This window comes from Zootoca vivipara, chromosome 8 (assembly GCF_965207765.1).
Source record: "Zootoca vivipara chromosome 8, rZooViv2.hap1.1, whole genome shotgun sequence".
NCBI lineage: Eukaryota > Metazoa > Chordata > Lepidosauria > Squamata > Lacertidae > Zootoca > Zootoca vivipara.
The window spans coordinates 2626584-2643415 of record NC_142591.1 but is presented as its reverse complement, the minus strand read 5'-3'; the positions used below and the strand labels follow the sequence as shown (position 1 = coordinate 2643415).

The following is a 16832-nucleotide window of genomic DNA, read 5'->3' as shown; positions in this document are numbered from 1 at the left end:
ACCTGCACCTGCTGTTTGCTTTGGGGGGAGAGCTCCTATTGGTACCAATGGAAGCTTTTCTTTTGCAGCAAGTAGCAGGTGTGGAGGACTTGATCCAGACTGCAGCAGGAGACAAAAGGATAAAAGCCTTTCTCCCCACCACCCATTTTTAATGATATTAAAAGTAAGTCCATAAGACATACCATATTAAAGCCCATGAAGTTCCGAAGAGATTGGTGTTTTTAGTTTTGATGTATCTCAATCCTGGGCTGAGCTTTAAAGGTTTTTGTGCAAGGCCAAATATGTTTTTTAAAAAAATTAAATTCAAACCCTCATAACTCAAAAATGGGATGAGATAAAAAATAAAAATTTAGATTTAAACTTAGTTTTCATCATTTAACAAGTGTACAAAATATTAAGAAAATTGAATGACATGAGGTAAAAAAGTTTGATCACTTGATATGGAGTAACTTGGCTGATCTCATGTCTGTAACATCAGTCTAATTTTTGAACTTTCTTTGTTCTCACCCCCTTCATTGTGTAACACCTTGCCCCATGCTTTTGTGACTTTTGGGTTGGTCCCAATAATGATATCACCCAGTTGTAAAGTCTGGCACTCCCTTTCCTGTCATTGCCTTATCAATTTACTCTGTTTACCTCAGAGCATTTGAAGCTACCTGTATTTGGATTCACCTTGAATCACTTCTGGTGTTTTCAGCTTGTGTGCTCACTGTGAAAAGAAAAAGGGGGAAGCCATTATTATTTGGATAAATGGAAATATAGCGTGCTTTGTAACGTCTTAGGAGAACAATGTGTGGTTCCACTCTTAATGACTGTATTTGCAGTGGAATGTTTTGTATGTGCTACCACAGCGCAGGTGGCGCTGTGGTCTAAACCCTAGGGCAGAGGTCAGCAAACTTTTTCAGCAGGGGGCCAGTCCACTGTCCCTCAGACCTTGTGGGGGGCCGGACTATATTTTTTGGGGGGGATATGAACGAATTCCTATGCCCCACAAATAATCCAGAGATGCATTTTCAATAAAAGGACACATTCTACTTATGTAAAAACACACTGATTCCCGGACCCTCCACAGGCTGGATTTAGAAGGCGATTGGGCCGGATCCGGCCCCCAGGCTTTAGGTTGCCTACCCATGGCCTAGGGCTTGCCAGTCAGAAGAACAGCGGTTCAAATCCCCGTGACAGGGGGAGCTCCCATTCTTCGGTCCCAGCTCCTGCCCACCTAGCAGTTTGAAAGCACGTCAAAGTGCAAGTAGATAAATAGGTTCCGCTCTGGCGGGAAGGTAAACGGCATTTCGGTGCGCTGCTCTGGTTTGCCAGAAGCAGCTTTGTCATGCTGGCCACATGACCCGGAAGCTGTCTGCGGACAAACGGCAGCTCCCTCTGCCAATAAAGCAAGATGAGCGCTGCAACCCCAGAGTCGTCTGCGACTGGACTTAATGGTCAGGGGTCCTTTACCTTTACCTTTCTACTGGAAAGAGGTGTGTCTGATGCCTGTATAGTGGACTTCTGATCGGTGGTGAATGCGCAAGCAGAGGAAATATAAATAAAATGTCAAAGTTATGTTTTATATAGCATTCATTTCTGGACTGCTGTGTGAAGATGGAGTTTGCTCAGAATAAAATACTGCTTGTATCATCCATGTTTAGAGCTTGTGGTGTGGATCCCTCTGGTGGACACAACTGTGAAAGATATGCTCTTTAAAGAGCCCAAGATTCCATCATACCCAAACAAAAGCCAGAGTGTATATGGCTGGGTGCTCAATTCTCAGTTGCTCCCATTGAAAGATACAGGCTTTGCCTCACACTCAGCAATCTGCAAAGTGGAGTATAGCAACAGCAACAGTGTCCACTACCCCCAGAAACTTGCAGGGAGCAAGTTATCCTATCCCAGCAGTAAAAGTACACCCTGAGTACTTTTAGCTGAGTGATTACCATTCACTGCTGTGGTAAAAATAAAATAAATTGCCACACTAGGGGCAACTTTGCAGTGGGAGTAAATTATCCCTGTACGATGGGCTGCCTGGCTCCATTTACTGTGCATCGCAGGGGTTTCTGTAACATAAAATCTTTCACTTCGCACATGAACCTGTGTTCTGACTACAGTAACAACAGACATTTTGAGGCCTGTATAGCTTAATTGTTGCCTTTATGAATTGGTGATGCTAAATTGCAGCAAAGTGTGCTTTAAATGGAAAGTCTGGACTTTGAAGTCATCTTACTTTTACTTGCCATTTCATATTGTATTGTTTAACTAATGTTTTGTAGTTATTTTAAATTTATGTGGAGTGCCTTATCTGAGTGGTTGGAGCAGCCGAGCAATTTCATTGTTCCCGCAGGGGGGCAATGACAATAAAGATTATCTATCTACTGTATCTATATATCTTTTGTGTCCAGCAGGGGGCGCATGAGCACTAGAAGCCCCAGCAACAAAAATACCGTACTATCCTAGGCCACAACTTTGTAGATGTGGTGAACCTCCACAGGCATTGTCTTCAGGGTTCCATGCCTGTGTAAGTTGTGCCTTGCTACGTTAGACTGAAATCCACTTTCTAAGAGTCTCAGAAGACACTAGAAATTGACCCAGGGTTTGTGTCCTGCCTTCCATAACACCCCAACCACCCTCATTCCTTCTATAATGGTTTGAAGTTTTAGACAGAAATCCCTCAGAAGTGAAATTGTGCCCTTGATCCCAGAAACTGAGCACCATCCCATATTCACCAAATGTGCCGTTGTGAACAAACCTGTGCAGCTTTCAAAGGAACCAGAGTAGCAGAAGTGGTGTAATAGATCAGAAGGAGTGCTATATTGTGAAAGTACTAATGGAGACGATATTAAGGGTTTTCTCAACAAAATACAGTAACATATAATCCAGGCTTTGCTACTGGTACAGTGTTAGTGTTCTGTGTAAATTATCAGTACTATTATATTATTACTACTATATTTTATCAAAATCTGCTTCTGCTTCAGAATACCTGCATGTGCTTAAGAGTCAACAGTCAAATGAATTGCCAGGATTTTTAGTAAAAGAGAATTATGTTTTTGTTTAATACACGGAACTCTTGTATTTTAACCAATGTAGCATTGAGAATATAGACATTGGAACATCATAGTGAGGAATTAATTTTTCCTAGGGGTGGACCAGCAGATTTCAAGTCTGTTAAATGTTGCAAATTACTTTGTATTTTTTAATATAAAAAACAAGGGGTTGCCACCCCTGCTCATGTTACTTGCCAGCCATTCACAGCTCGCCTATATATTTCCATCTCTGTTTTATTCAAACTTCTGCTATTGTTTAAAACCACAATTTTAAAACCTGCCTTCTCTTTTGTTCCCCTGCCCTGACCATGCAAACTCAGGATTGTGATGCAGCACTACAAATTCTCCAATGAGGGCTACTTGATGACAGCCTTACATTTTGTGTATATAGGGAGAAATACTGTATACTAGAATACACCTTTGTTTACAGTAGAGGTAGGGAACCTGTGTATTTGACCCTGCTAAGAGAAAGAGTGGCATGCTCTGGTGCATGGGGTCACGAAGAATCAGACACAACTAAACTACTAAACAACAACAAAGAGAAAGAGAGAAACATGGATAGAAAAGTACCCTTTGGTTACCATCAACCAAGACCTCAAATAAACTTTTGAAAGAAAGGCTTATTCATTCCTTACTCATGCTTAGGGCCTTGCTGCGTTGATAGGGGAGCTGGCCTGTGCTTTTAGCCTTGTCCCTGACATTGTTGTGCCTTTCTGCAACAGCTGTGTGTTGGGCACTGTTGTCTGCAGTGAAATTCCAATGTGCGCACATCTGCTTGTGTTGTTGAGGCTCCTGCAGCTGGAACACCTGCACAATTCTGCAATTATGTCCTGATAGTTCATAGCTCCCACTTAAGCAGCAGCTCATGCATTGGAATTTTACTTCACACAATTGCACACAGCATGTGGTTGTTACAGAAAAGGAGCACCAGTGTTGGTGGCACAGCTTAAAAGTTCTCCATCCACACAGTGAGGCCTACATGAAAGCAATTTATAAATGGGGCTTAGCTGGTTCCCCCCCCCCTTTGATTTTTGGTAATAGTTTTCCAAAAATGCAAACAAACCTAGCCAGAAGTAAAACAGCTACAGATTCCAGGCAGGCTTCATGGAATCCAGCTTGAAAGACAATAAATTACAGATACCAGTGTAACAATTACTTGATATTTATAGGGTGGAGCAGCACTTCAGATACTTTCCTTCTGTACTTTCCATACATTTTCTAAAAATAGATAACAAGTGGCAAAGGAAGGGTCTAACCTGGTTTGGTTCTTAGAAACTCTGATCTATTTATTGATGCAACTCATTTCACTAGATGTTCCTAGCTGGGACTGAACGGTGAAATCAGTTTGGCCTTTCCAGTGTGAGGCAACTTCTTTTTCTGGCAGGAAACCAGATACTGTTTTTTCCTGCAAAACAAATAACTTTGCTTCAGTAGTATTTCACATTAATTTGGTAGAATGTTGAAAGAGCTGTCTTTTCCCTTCTTATGGAGGGTGTAGCAAACTACCTTCCCATCTCACATAAGTGAATAATTAAGGGAGCCATCCTATACTCAGGAAGCTGGCATAAAGCAAGTGGCTGTAAGTGAAGCCACTGCAAAGTAACACTAGATCCAAACTCTCTTCAGCAGTTGGGCTACTGGTAGCTGAGCCAGACAAAGCCTGGCAGAGGGGAAACAAGCCTTTAAAATAGTGTTTGATTTACACCACCCTTTTTGCTAGCTTAACTTCATATGCACAAGCTGAACAGGCTAGAATCCAGCCTAAGCACGCATACCCACCCTCCTGCTGGTCCTGCCCCCAGAATGCCCCCTTTTAAGGACTTAAACCAGCTTGGGCTCAGTTCAGCCTGCTGGAGATACATTGGTGTACCTTGAGCTGATCTGAGGATTGTTACTCACTGGCGTAACCTGGTTGTGCTGGAAGCCTCCAACTCAGCCGGTGATTCACTGGATCCTATTTCTGCTCATCCCAGCAGAATTTATTTGCTCCCTATGTGCCCAGCTTAGGGACCCAGGTGGCGCTGTGGTTAAACCACTGAGCCTAGAGCTTGCTGAGCAGAAGGTCGGCGGTTCGAATCCCTGTGACGGGGTGAGCTCCCGTTGCTTGGTCCCAGCTCCTGCCAACCTAACAGTTCGAAAGCACGTCAAAATGCAAGTAGATAAATAGGACCCGCTGCAGCGGGAAGGTAAACGGCGTTTCCATGTGCTGCTCTGGTTTGCCAGAAGCGGCTTTGTCATGCTGGCCACATGACCTGGAAGCTATACGCTGGCTCCCTCGGCCAATAATGCGAGATGAGCACGCAACCCCAGAGTTGGTCACGACTGGACCTAATGGTCAGGGTCCCTTTACCTTTATGTGCCCAGCTTAACATTTCTTATAAGGATGATTGAGGAAATGCTTTTTTGTAGCTTTTATTATTTTGGGTGTGTGTGTATGTGTGTGTGTAAGTCTCTTAATGGATTGCTTTTTGCTGGAGAGGCCACATATAAATCTTTTAAATAAACATTATCAGCTGTTGTTAATATATTTGGTTTTTTTATTCCTGGGTTGTAATCTGAACCATTCCATAAGCCTTCACGAGTTAAATGATGTTTTCCCCTTATCCTGATCTCTTTGAAAGAAAGGGAAGTCAAAATGGAAAGGAGCAAAATGGGTTGTAATCTTGAGTGACCCATTTTGCCTACTATTTTATTGCCACACCTCTTCCACTTGTTTGACGTCATACTGGTTTTGCCCTTTCTCTAGCTGATTGACACAATTGCTTCAGAAATCGGAGAACTGAAACAAGAAATGGTGCAAACAGATCTGGTGCTAGAAGATGGACCCACCAGTTTACAAAGGTTAGTAGCATTATATGGCAAGCGTTTTGATGTGGTTGTGCTACAGAGGTCAAGAAGGTGATATTTTCCACCATGCTGGTTAGTTCTTGGTACTACAACTATGAAACACTACTTGGTGCTTTGGCTAAGATTAAAGCAGTTTTCCATTGACAGTGACTGGTGATCAAAACTGTTGTGTGTTCATTCTTTTTATATGCTCCTGTAGTCATTTAGTGGTTACTGGAACATAGTTGTCCAACTTAAAACTAATAGAATGTAGAGTAGCGTGTAAAGAACTGAGTGTAGAAATGAATCTAGCTTTCAGGTTTAGTTACTGAGAGATTCTCATAATTTACAAACTAGTTTGAAAAAATTCAGATGGAAATAGTGCCCTTTCTGTTTTTCTGCATAACTGCTGATGCTATCTGATATATCTTTGAATGAAGTCCTGTTGCTGATCAGTAAATTGGAAGATCATGGGCCAAGCTGAAGTTCATTTAGGATGAGAATGCCAGCCTGGCATGTGCAATGGAAGCCTGATTAGATGAGGTATGGGAAATTATCACTTTCCAGCTTTGCCCAGCAGACTTCCTAACAGAGTAGCCAATTAGCCCTGGGGAAACAGCAGCAGAAGTGCAATCACCCTTTCATAAAACTAAGTCCTGGCCAGGCCTGGTCCCTCCATGAGGCAGACGGAGGCATCCTCCTCAGGCAGAGGCAGGCACACTGGCTTGGCCCTGCGACCATGGGTACTGGGGCCATGCATGCTGTGGGGGCTTGGGCGTGCAGCGCCAGCACATTGCGAGGGGTGTGTGTCAGGACATCCAGCAGCGTGCATGAGTGACATCAGCATGCCTCATGGTGTCACTCGCACTCACCGCCAGGCAGGCTGATGTCGCACACACACACGCCCCGCAGCATGCCTGCCACCGCAATTTGCCCGGCCCCTTCATAGAAGATCAGTGTACAGAGGCTGCGAAGGCTGGCAGGTGGCCAGACTTAATTCAAGGCAAGATAGAGGAGTTTTACTGGTAGATGAGCACTTGGAAAGCTGTTGTGAGCTGGGACATTGTTTCTTCTGGATGGGGTGGTACTCCTTCTGAAAGGTGTGGTGCGTACTTTGTACCTTGCCCTTTGCATGTCAAGGTAGGGTCCATGGCCAACATTTGTGCTTTTTGACTGGTGCTCCAACTATGACTCATCTTAGAGAAAGCAGATCTGGTCATAGTATGTTTGCATCGCATCCAGGTTGACTATTACCATGTGCTGTACTTGGGGCTGCCTGGGAAGGCAGTTTGGAAACTACAACTAGTGGAAAATGCTACTGACAAGGTAATGTCAGAGGTTGGTTACTTGGAATAAATAAATCCTGTTCTTTTGGAGGTGGGCTAGCTCCTTGTTTGTTTCCAGGTTCAGTTCAAACTTCTGACCTTTAACGTCCTGAACAGTGCTGTTCCATGATATCTAAAGCATCACTTACCCCTATATAAATCTGACAAATAGAAGGGGAAGAAATGGAGGCAGTGAGAGATTTTACTTTCTTGGGTTCCATGATCACTGCAGATGGTGACAGCAGTCACGAAATTAAAAGACGCCTGCTTCTTGTGAGAAAAGCAATGACAAACCCAGACAGCATCTTAAAAAGCAGAAACATCACCTTGCCGACAAAGGTCCGTATAGTTAAAGCTATGGTTTTCCCAGTAGTGATGTATGGAAGTGAGAGCTGGACCATAAAGAAGGCTGAACGCCGAAGAATTGATGCTTTTGAATTATGGTGCTGGAGGAGACTCTTGAGAGTCCCATGGACTGCAAGAAGATCAAACCTATCCATTCTGAAGGAAATCAGCCCTGAGTGCTCCCTGGAAGGACAGATCGTGAAGCTGAGGCTCCAATACTTTGGCCACCTCATGAGAAGAGAAGACTCCCTGGAAAAGACCCTGATGTTGGGAAAGATTGAGGGCACAAGGAGAAGGGGACAACAGAGGACGAGATGGTTGGACAGTGTCCTTGAAGCTACGAACATGAGTCTGTGGGAGGCAGTGGAAGACAGGAGTGCCTGGCGTGCTCTGGTCCATGGGGTCATGAAGAGTCGGACATGACTAAACAACAACAATATAAATCTTTGTTTTCCAGTTAAGAACTTCATGGAGGCTGTATTTCTAATATCATCATTGTCAGAAGTGAGGTTGTGAAGGGCTCTGTGCAGCAGAGGTGGGACAACAGATGCCTGTGCCTATATCTGCCTTTGACTGGACTCAACCGTCCAGGGGTCCTTTACCTTACAGCCCATTGGTACAGTTGGGAGCTCTTCCACTGTGCTGACCTGGTGTGCATTGCTGAGACATGGATGGCAAAGATGGACCAGTCACATCTTACCCAGGTCTGTCATACAGAGTGCTTGATGCAGCACCAATCCAGGCTAGAGGTCTAGGGAGATGGGGCTGTCGTAGTTCACTGTAGTTTGTTCTTCCTCGCTGGGAAATGTGCTTTAGAGTGGGACTAGGGAGCCTGTATCTGAAGTTGGGTCTTGGAGAAAGATTAGGGCTGCTGCTGGTGTACTGTCCACCCAGTGGCCTAACAGCCTCCCTCACTGAGCTGGTCACAGGGGTCCTGGAGGAATCCCAGACAAGAATTCTGGGTGACCAACTTGGGATTTAATGGCACCCATGGGACTGTCTCAGTTTGTCATAGGCCTGACATACAGAGCTGGGCCTACCCTTGACTTCGTCTTTGCTCCAAGTAGGGAGAGGGATGTTTTGAAAACAGGAAACTGTGATTGAATGTTAATTGACATGATTTAATTAATGGTATTGTGCGTTATTATGATTTTTAATTTTCACATACTGTTTTGGGCTGAAAAATTGTATATCAATAACATTTTACCTGCTCACTTTAGTTATGCTCACCTACTACTTATTCAAATAGATACTTGTTGAGTCTACATGTAAAATTAACCAGCACGCTACAGCTAATTCTGCTATAATTGTGACCTCATCTTTTACTAAAATGTCCTTGTGACAAGTGCCTGCACAGGTTGTTAAGTGCTGAGTAAATGTCCCTGCTCAACATTTTCCATCATATGGTGCACATTTGACAGCTACCGTAGTTTGCAAAGTACAGATACAAGTGTCCACATTCCCTGATTTATCAGCAGTGGCGAGAACTGTTGAGCATTATGTACTCACTGAGGGTCATTTCATGCTTATCCACCTCATTGTGCAAGTTGCTTCCACATGTCTGGGTCCTGCTGGTGACATATGTATCGAGCATGAGACTTGGCCACAGGTGGAAATATGGTAGCTTCTCATAGCAGCAGAAGGAACCATATCATGTCATTGTTCCTCCTGTGTACTAGTGTGGCAGTGGACCCAACTGCACAGATGCAGCTCCCACACTGCAGTGGTAATGAGTAAATCAGTTTGGAGAGGAAGTACAGCTTTGCTGTCTCTTCTTTTGAAACCAAACTGGAAGAACAGGAATGGAAGAGAAGAGCCTTGGTACTCTCTCCTCTTCCCACTGACAAGTCTGTACAAGGAGTTATGAATCATCATTCTGCTGAAAAGGGTGGCGCTATGTGAGCGGTGGATGAACTGATGATGCTAGGGCACCAGCTTCTGCCCCTGTAATATTTTTCTTATTACAAAATACTCTTACTTTTGCTGGAATGTAAATGGTAAGTCGCCTGCAATGAGTTCTTGTGCTGGTGCAGTGCTATACAATTCTTCATTGTGAAGTCATTTAATGAGTCCATTGTGACTGGCAGAACTGGAAGATACATTCGAGAGGAAATATCTTTAGCCTGTGATCTTGCGGAAGCTTGTCAACATGTCTCTTAAGTTCCCAGGCTTCTTGTCCCAGAGTCTAGTTTCTGCATCACTAGATCACTTCTGTAATAGCCGCTTCTGATGTGAGTTGCAGGATGCTTTTCCAACTTGATGAAAGGCAACTGCAATCATACATTGTAAAATAGGCTTGTGACGGAGGGAAGAAAGTTGGACCTTCATTGTAGTGCAGGTGTAGTTCAGCATGGTCAGTTTTTATTTAAAGTATGGAATGGATGCATAAGGTCTTGTGTTCTTCAAAAGAAAAGGTAAAATCCTGAAAGTTGTACTGAAAGCTGCAAAGAGCATATAAATTTGCTGGACACACACACATATATATAATAATACTACGGGTCTTTTCTTATAACAAAAAATTCGTCTAGCAAATCCCATAGGAATGCATTGATTTTTTTTTTGCCCATAGGAACGCATTAATTGAATTTCAATGCATTCCTATGGGAAACCGCGATTCGCTAGACGAATTTTTCATAAAACGAATTCGTCTAGCGAGGCAACCTCCGCTCGAAAAATCCTTTTGTTAAGCGGAAATTTCGTTAAGCAGGGCATTTGTTAAGCGAGGCACCTCTGTGTGTGTGTGTGTGTGTGTGTGTGTGTGTGTGTGTGTATGTATATATGTATGTATATATGTATATACCGGTATATATATATATGAGAAACAATGTCCAGCAAAATAACAGCTTATAATACAAATGTGTGGCTAATTTTTTAAAAAATAGGGTAAATAGTCTTTCATTTTATGGTAGAACAATAATTATATAATGTTTCAGAATGCTCAGAGTGCTTCATGTATATTAACTCAGCAATCTTTACAACAACCCTGTAAGGTAAACAAGTACAGTGGTACCTCGGTTTAAGAACAGTCCAGTTTAAGAACGATTTGGTTTACAAACTCCGCAAAACCAGAAATAGTGTCCCCGTTTGAGACCTTTACCTCGGTCTAAGAATGGAATCTGAACGATGGAAGGGTACCGGTGACAGGGAGGCCTCATCAGGGAAAGCGCGCCTCAGTTTAAGAATGGTTTTGGTTTATGAACGGACTTCTGGAACGGATTAAGTTCGTAATCCGAGGTACCACCGTATAATTATCTCCATACCACAGAAGTGGGGGCTTGGGCTAGAATAAGAGCATGCTGAAGGCCAGACTGAGGTGAGATTTGAATTAGGGACATCCTGTTCACAGATTACACTAAACACCACTTGCTCAGTTGCCACTCATTTTATACTATTAACTAGGGTTTCCATATTTCAAACCAGGATACCCCAAAAGTTTATTTTAGGAAACCATCAAAATTCCCCCTGGATGTCAATGCCGCCTTTCAAATCTCAGTAATGTCTGGATGCGTGTGGCACTGTGGGTTAAACCACAGAGCCTAGGGCTTGCCAATCAGAAGGTCGGTGGATCAAATCCCTGCGACGGGGTGAGCTCCCGTTGCTTGGTCCCAGCTCCTGCCAACCTAGCAGTTCGAAAGCACCTCAAAATGAAAGTAGATAAATAGGTAAACAGCGGGATGGTAAACGCCGTTTCCATGTGCTGCTCTGGTTCGCCAGAAATGGCTTTGCCATGCTGGCCACATGTCCTGGAAGCTGTACGCCTGGTCCCCCGGCCAATAACGCGAGATGAGCGCCGCAACCCCAGAGTCGGTCACGACTGGACCCAATGGTCAGGGGTCCCCTTTACCTTTATGGCAGCCCTATATTAACATAATTTATGCTGTTTCGTAACCTTGCCTCTAGACACTGTGTCCAAGAACAGGCAACAACACTCCCTAGCAAAGCTCACAAACAGCTAACTGCAATAAGTCAAGGATCGTCTCTTCCCAAATGAACCAACCCAGACCCTTCCATCATCATCTGAGGCCCTTCGTGTGCCTCCTCCATGAGAGGTCCAGAGGATGGCAACTTTAGAACGGGTGGCTCCCCATTTGTGAAATGCTCTCCCCAGGAAGACTTGCCTGGTGCCATTATTATACCGGTATATCTTTAGGCACCAGGCAAAAACATTCCTCTTCTCCCAGACCTTTGGCTAATTAAACATTCTATGGCCTTTTTAAAATGTGTGTGGGGCAGTTACTGTTTTGGCTTGTTACTATGGTATGTATTTTGTGTTTCTATATTGTAAACGTCTGTGTGATCCTTGGATGAAGGGCCTAAAAGCATTATTTGTCTTCTTGAGGGATCTAAACTTAGCCTTTAATTCCCCCCCCTTATGTTGTTTACAGTCTAGAGAAAGACATGGATGGCATGTGTCCGGATCAGAAAGATTCAAAGAGCATCATACGAGATTCTGGATATGACAGCCTCCCCAATAAGCTCAGCATACTAGATAAACTTCTTCATACGCACCCTATCTGGTTACAGCTTAGCTTGAACGATGCCGAGGCAGTGGAAGTTCTGCAGTCCCAGCCTCCTGGAGTAAGAAATGCCTTTCATTTGACCTAAAAACAAAATAATTGCTTCTTTGCTGCACCCTTTCTTCACAATTGTCCAGAATGGTTAACTGTCAGAAAAGATTAAATTGACCTCCTCCTTCCCCTTCACTGCTCAGCACCACAGGAACAACTCTTTGCTCATGTGGTTGTAGTCCTCAGAGACATTATGAATCTGCCTTATCCCATGGCATCCTGTTGGTTCAGCTATCCCAAATTATTTCGCTTACCACCCCCTTTTCAGAAAAACAATAACTCAGCACCCCCTCACCCCCAAATCCACCTTCTTTAAGCAAACAAGTGAAGCCTGCCAGCTCAGTCCAATCCTCCGGGGGGGGGGCTGAGGCTGTCATTGGCCAAATAGGCAGGCAAGCTGTGGTCCACTTCCCAGGCCTGGGTGAAGCTGGAAAGGGTTCCCCCAATCCTTGGGAAATGCCTCGCCTCCAGCATGACTGCCAGATCCAGGGGAAGCGTCACTGTCCCGCAACAGTGCCCGATCTAGCAGTAAGTGTCATTGTACAACAGATGAAACATGTATGAATGGTTTTTCAAAGCAATGTGCACATGAGATTGCTACCACCCCCCTAGATTGTTCCAGCGCACCCTAGGCGGCAGTATCGCCCACTTTGGTAAACCCTGATCTAGGCCACTACTGGCAACTCTGACTGGCAACAGCTCTTGCAAACAGGGTTTCTTCCTTGTCCTTTGCGAAAGACCGTTTTTGTTGGGGATCAATTCTGATCCTTCATTCGGGAGTGTTCATGCTCTTCAGTTGAGTTAAGGACCTTCCCTGAAAGAGGTAGAGAGGTCAATTCTGGTTCTCAGCATGGGGTAGGTTGTGTTTGAACATTCAACCCCAGCTGAGGGTAATTATTACAGCCATTCTGCTGTGCCACCCCACTGTCCATTTTGAGGTGTGTGAGCATCATTAACAGTGGACAATCAGACACTGAATAGGTTACCTAATGAAATGTTAGGCTCTATTCTGTGCCTAGGTATCCCAAGTTATTGGCCCCTCTGCTAGAACTGACACAGGAGGCCAGCCCAAATAGAAGTCTAGAATGATATTTCTTCAAAATGTATTTTATTTTTATAGACCTTCCTTGTAAGGAAATCCGCAAGAATGCAGAAGAAAGTCTTATCTCTACGTGTATCAAATGATTTTGGATTGTGTCTCAAAGAGTTTGCAATAAAAGAGAGCACATATAGTAAGTATTTAAAAACTTGTTTCTTCTTCCCTTGGCTGTGCTGTGATGAGTAGAAAAATTCCTCAGGTTAATTGACTGTGATTTCCCATGAATATTAGCTGAGTCAGTGACAAAGTGACAAAGATACTGAGGCTTCATCGCCTTAAATTAAGGTGCTTGTTTATAGTCCAGGTTGTCAGATATCTGTCTTGGGTTCACCTGTTTAATTTTTAGCATGTGCGTGTTTGCTATACCCTTTTGCTATACATGCTTGCACTCATGTAATTATAATCTTTCAAAGCATTTCAGAAGTGTGTTTGGTTGGGGGGGTGATAATAGTTCTCTTTCTATGAGGATTCATGCCTGCCACTTAAATACTTTAAAATAATTAATCAAAGTGTTCAGAAAGGGTGGTGTCACTGTTATCTAGGAGCACTGCTAACTTTTGAAATTGTTCCTTTGGGAGAACTGTGGTGCTCTAGAACGGGTTGAAAACCACCATCCTGTCATGTTGTATATGAACATGCCACAAAGAACGGCAAAACCTAAAGGAGCTTATTATTCAGGAGTAGCTGGTGTCACAAGTCTCCAGTGAACAGTTGTCTGAAGATTTGTCTGTTGTAAGCTGAACAAGATCTTCGGCAGCTAGATGCACACCTCTCTTACACAAGCTGGCCAGAGTATTGACAGTAGGAAAGTGCACATTTGGGTGCATTCATCGTTGAAAATAATGGGCGGCACCTGCTTTTCGACGCACTTTCAGATACGCTCCCAGATTACACCTATAGATGGCAAAAGCATGAGTTTCCAAGGCACTGCAAAGTTTCTGTAGATGTGCAAAGTTTCTTGGGTATCTGCTGAAACCACGGGGCAGGCAGTGCAGAAATGGAAAGTCTGCATATATAAAGGGACTGGTTTCATGCCTAATTATAATGGTTGCAGTGGTGGATGTACAGCTAATGGGAGTCCTTGGCTGTGAGCTGTGCTTGGGCATTTAAGATTTATTAATACGAACATTTTCAATTTATATATATATTGCCTTTCATTTATCTATATTTTCAAAATGTTAAAAATTATTTGACTTCTAGAAAACTATTATTAGACAATAATGGCCTGATTTATATGAAAGAAATCTTGATGCATGGTTGTGATGCTGATTGGTTTGTGGAATTTGTGAATTAAAGGGCAAGTTATTTCAGCAAAATAAATACTGTAGTCTTTTCTAAGATATGATGCAGCTGCAAAATGTGTCAGCGGCTGTTGGCCTGTTGTGCAATGCAGGTTTTGTGACTCATTTTACTAACTGTTTAGACAGATGCTGAGAACTTTAAAAACAAAACAGCAACAACTCAGTCCTTTTGCTACAGAATTTTGACTGAGGTATTTCAGATGGTCAGCTGCATGTGTAGCTTTTGGTACAAATGCAGTCTGTGTGCTGCAGATTCGGTACTATGTAGAAAGTGTTGTGTAGTGGGCATTCAGTGATTTCAGCCCGGTGCAGATAAGAAGCGGGAGGCAAGGATCTGGTACAACATCTCTTTACATTAAAGAACAGGTAAGAGCCAGAACACAGGAATGGGGAAAACTGGGGCTTATATAATAACAGAGGACTAGCAGGGAAAAGATAGATTTTGGCGGGAACCAATGGCACGGACTCCCTCCCGCGGAAACCAGTCCGGCAGAGGATCCAAACCCTGCACCCTGAACCAGCAAATGATAGACGTTCCCACTGGAACTTGTACATTGTACTACAATACAATAAACTCTATATTACAATACATACTTGGCTGTGCTATTACTTTAATACACAACAGAAAGTAAGTTCAAAATTTCCCAGAACATGTATTGAGAAATTGAGCTTGTTTTCTTCTGCTTTGCAGCCTTTTCATTGGAAGGCTCTGGAATAAGTTTTGCTGATTTGTTCAGGCTCATAGCTTTCTACTGTATTAGCAGGTAAGGATGAGTTTTCTTAGGGAGGGGAAGACACCTGGCTCTTGTTTGCTGGTGTTCAACTGCCATTCTGCTTTCTCTCTTCCCAAAGCAGACCTCATCATTGCTGATTCCACCTAGTCATTTTTGAAGTGAATGTATTGAATGCTGAATTTATCTCTGTGCTTCTTCCCTGTACTATCCCTTTTGCAAGGGTGCCCAGTCCCATTTTGCCCTCTCTGCGCCCCACCCATCCCACTTTTGTCGCACGCCATAATGCTCCCCACTCTCAGCATGCCTGATCGCTCAGGGGTGAGGAAGAGGAGCATCAATGCTGCAAGCCAGAATCCCTCCCCCTACACCTTGCTGAACTCAGTGAGAGAGGGCAGCGTTCTGCAAGGCAGGGGGAGTGGTGAGGCTAGTAAAACACCAGCTCTTGCACTTCCACCACCTGAGGCTGGTGATTCACCCTGCCTCATCAGTGGGCTGCCCCTCTCTTTCATTTCTTATCTATTAGATCAGGGCTCAGCAAGGTTTATCTTGCCTGGGCCAGACCGGTCCTGCGGAGATCCCTCCGTGGGCCGGATTGCGCACACCCCCACGATTTTCAGCGACGTGGAAGTGAGTCCCCCACGCCATGCTGCGCCGGTTTAGCACAGTGGGCGGCTGAGTTCGGGGGTGGCTCATGGGCTGGCCAAACGACCTCCATGGGCCGCTTCCGGCCCATGGGCCTGAGGTTGCTGAACCCTGTATTAGATTTTAAACAATCTAATAAATAGAAAGGTCCTATTTTTTTTTTTTATTTTGCACTTTATATATAATTATCGACTTTACAAGGTCTTAATTGTGCACACACCCAAACCCCACTTAATTTTTTCAGTGTCTACTTGAGTAGAAAGTTGAGAAAATTCTGAAGATAAGGAGCATCAAATTGTCCCCCTCCTAAGTGATGGGGTGAAAATGAATTGGTGTCACATTCTTCCCTCCCCTTATCACCTGTGACAAAACCCTACTGCAAAAAAAATCTCATTGAAAATCACAGTCTTCATCATGAAGCAGTGTGGACAATTATTATAGGGGCTCAGATTTGGACAGGTGCTCACCTTGGATCAACAGAAGGTGTTCAGCCCAAGTTCCTAAGCCATTTTTTTCCTGTCCCACCCTGTGTTCCAAATGCTTCATTGCTCCTGGAGGCTAATCTTCCCTCTGTTGAATTACAGATTTGGCATAGGACATTTAATTATAGGCTTTGGCTTAATTCAACCCCCACCGATCTTCCACCCCTAGTATTGCAAGACCGTCATGAGAGCACTTGGACTAAAATCATCATCCAAAAGCTTTATTCCTCTGGTTTATCACCACAACAGTTTATTAACACTGGGCTTCAGCAAAGCAAAGGATTTAATTAGCCAGTGCCTATATGACATTGAACGACAGAATAATTTGGCCACCGTAAGAAAATTTTGTCCATGGTGTGGACATTGGCACCCTACTTGCAATATTTCACAGATCCAAAATAAAGGTGTGCTTTCACTTATGCAAGATTGAACTTATGCAAGCCTTCAGCTGTACTTGAGGATCGATTTCAAAAAA

General features: G+C 43.7%; 1 protein-coding gene across 3 annotated transcripts in view; it reads left to right on the top strand.

Moving 5' to 3' along the window:
• Positions 1–16832, top strand: part of RIN2 (Ras and Rab interactor 2) — a 74930-nt gene that overhangs the window by 20264 nt on the left and 37834 nt on the right. For 2 of the 3 annotated variants that reach the window (XM_035101975.3, XM_035101971.3), the window contains exons 3-6: positions 5782–5876; positions 11917–12109; positions 13220–13331; positions 15191–15263. In XM_035101975.3, coding sequence (XP_034957866.3) covers positions 5782–5876; positions 11917–12109; positions 13220–13331; positions 15191–15263 — 473 coding nt within the window. Of the gene's footprint in view, positions 1–98; positions 164–5781; positions 5877–11916; positions 12110–13219; positions 13332–15190; positions 15264–16832 lie in introns of those variants that run through there. The other variant, XM_088675952.1, reaches the window with a different exon arrangement.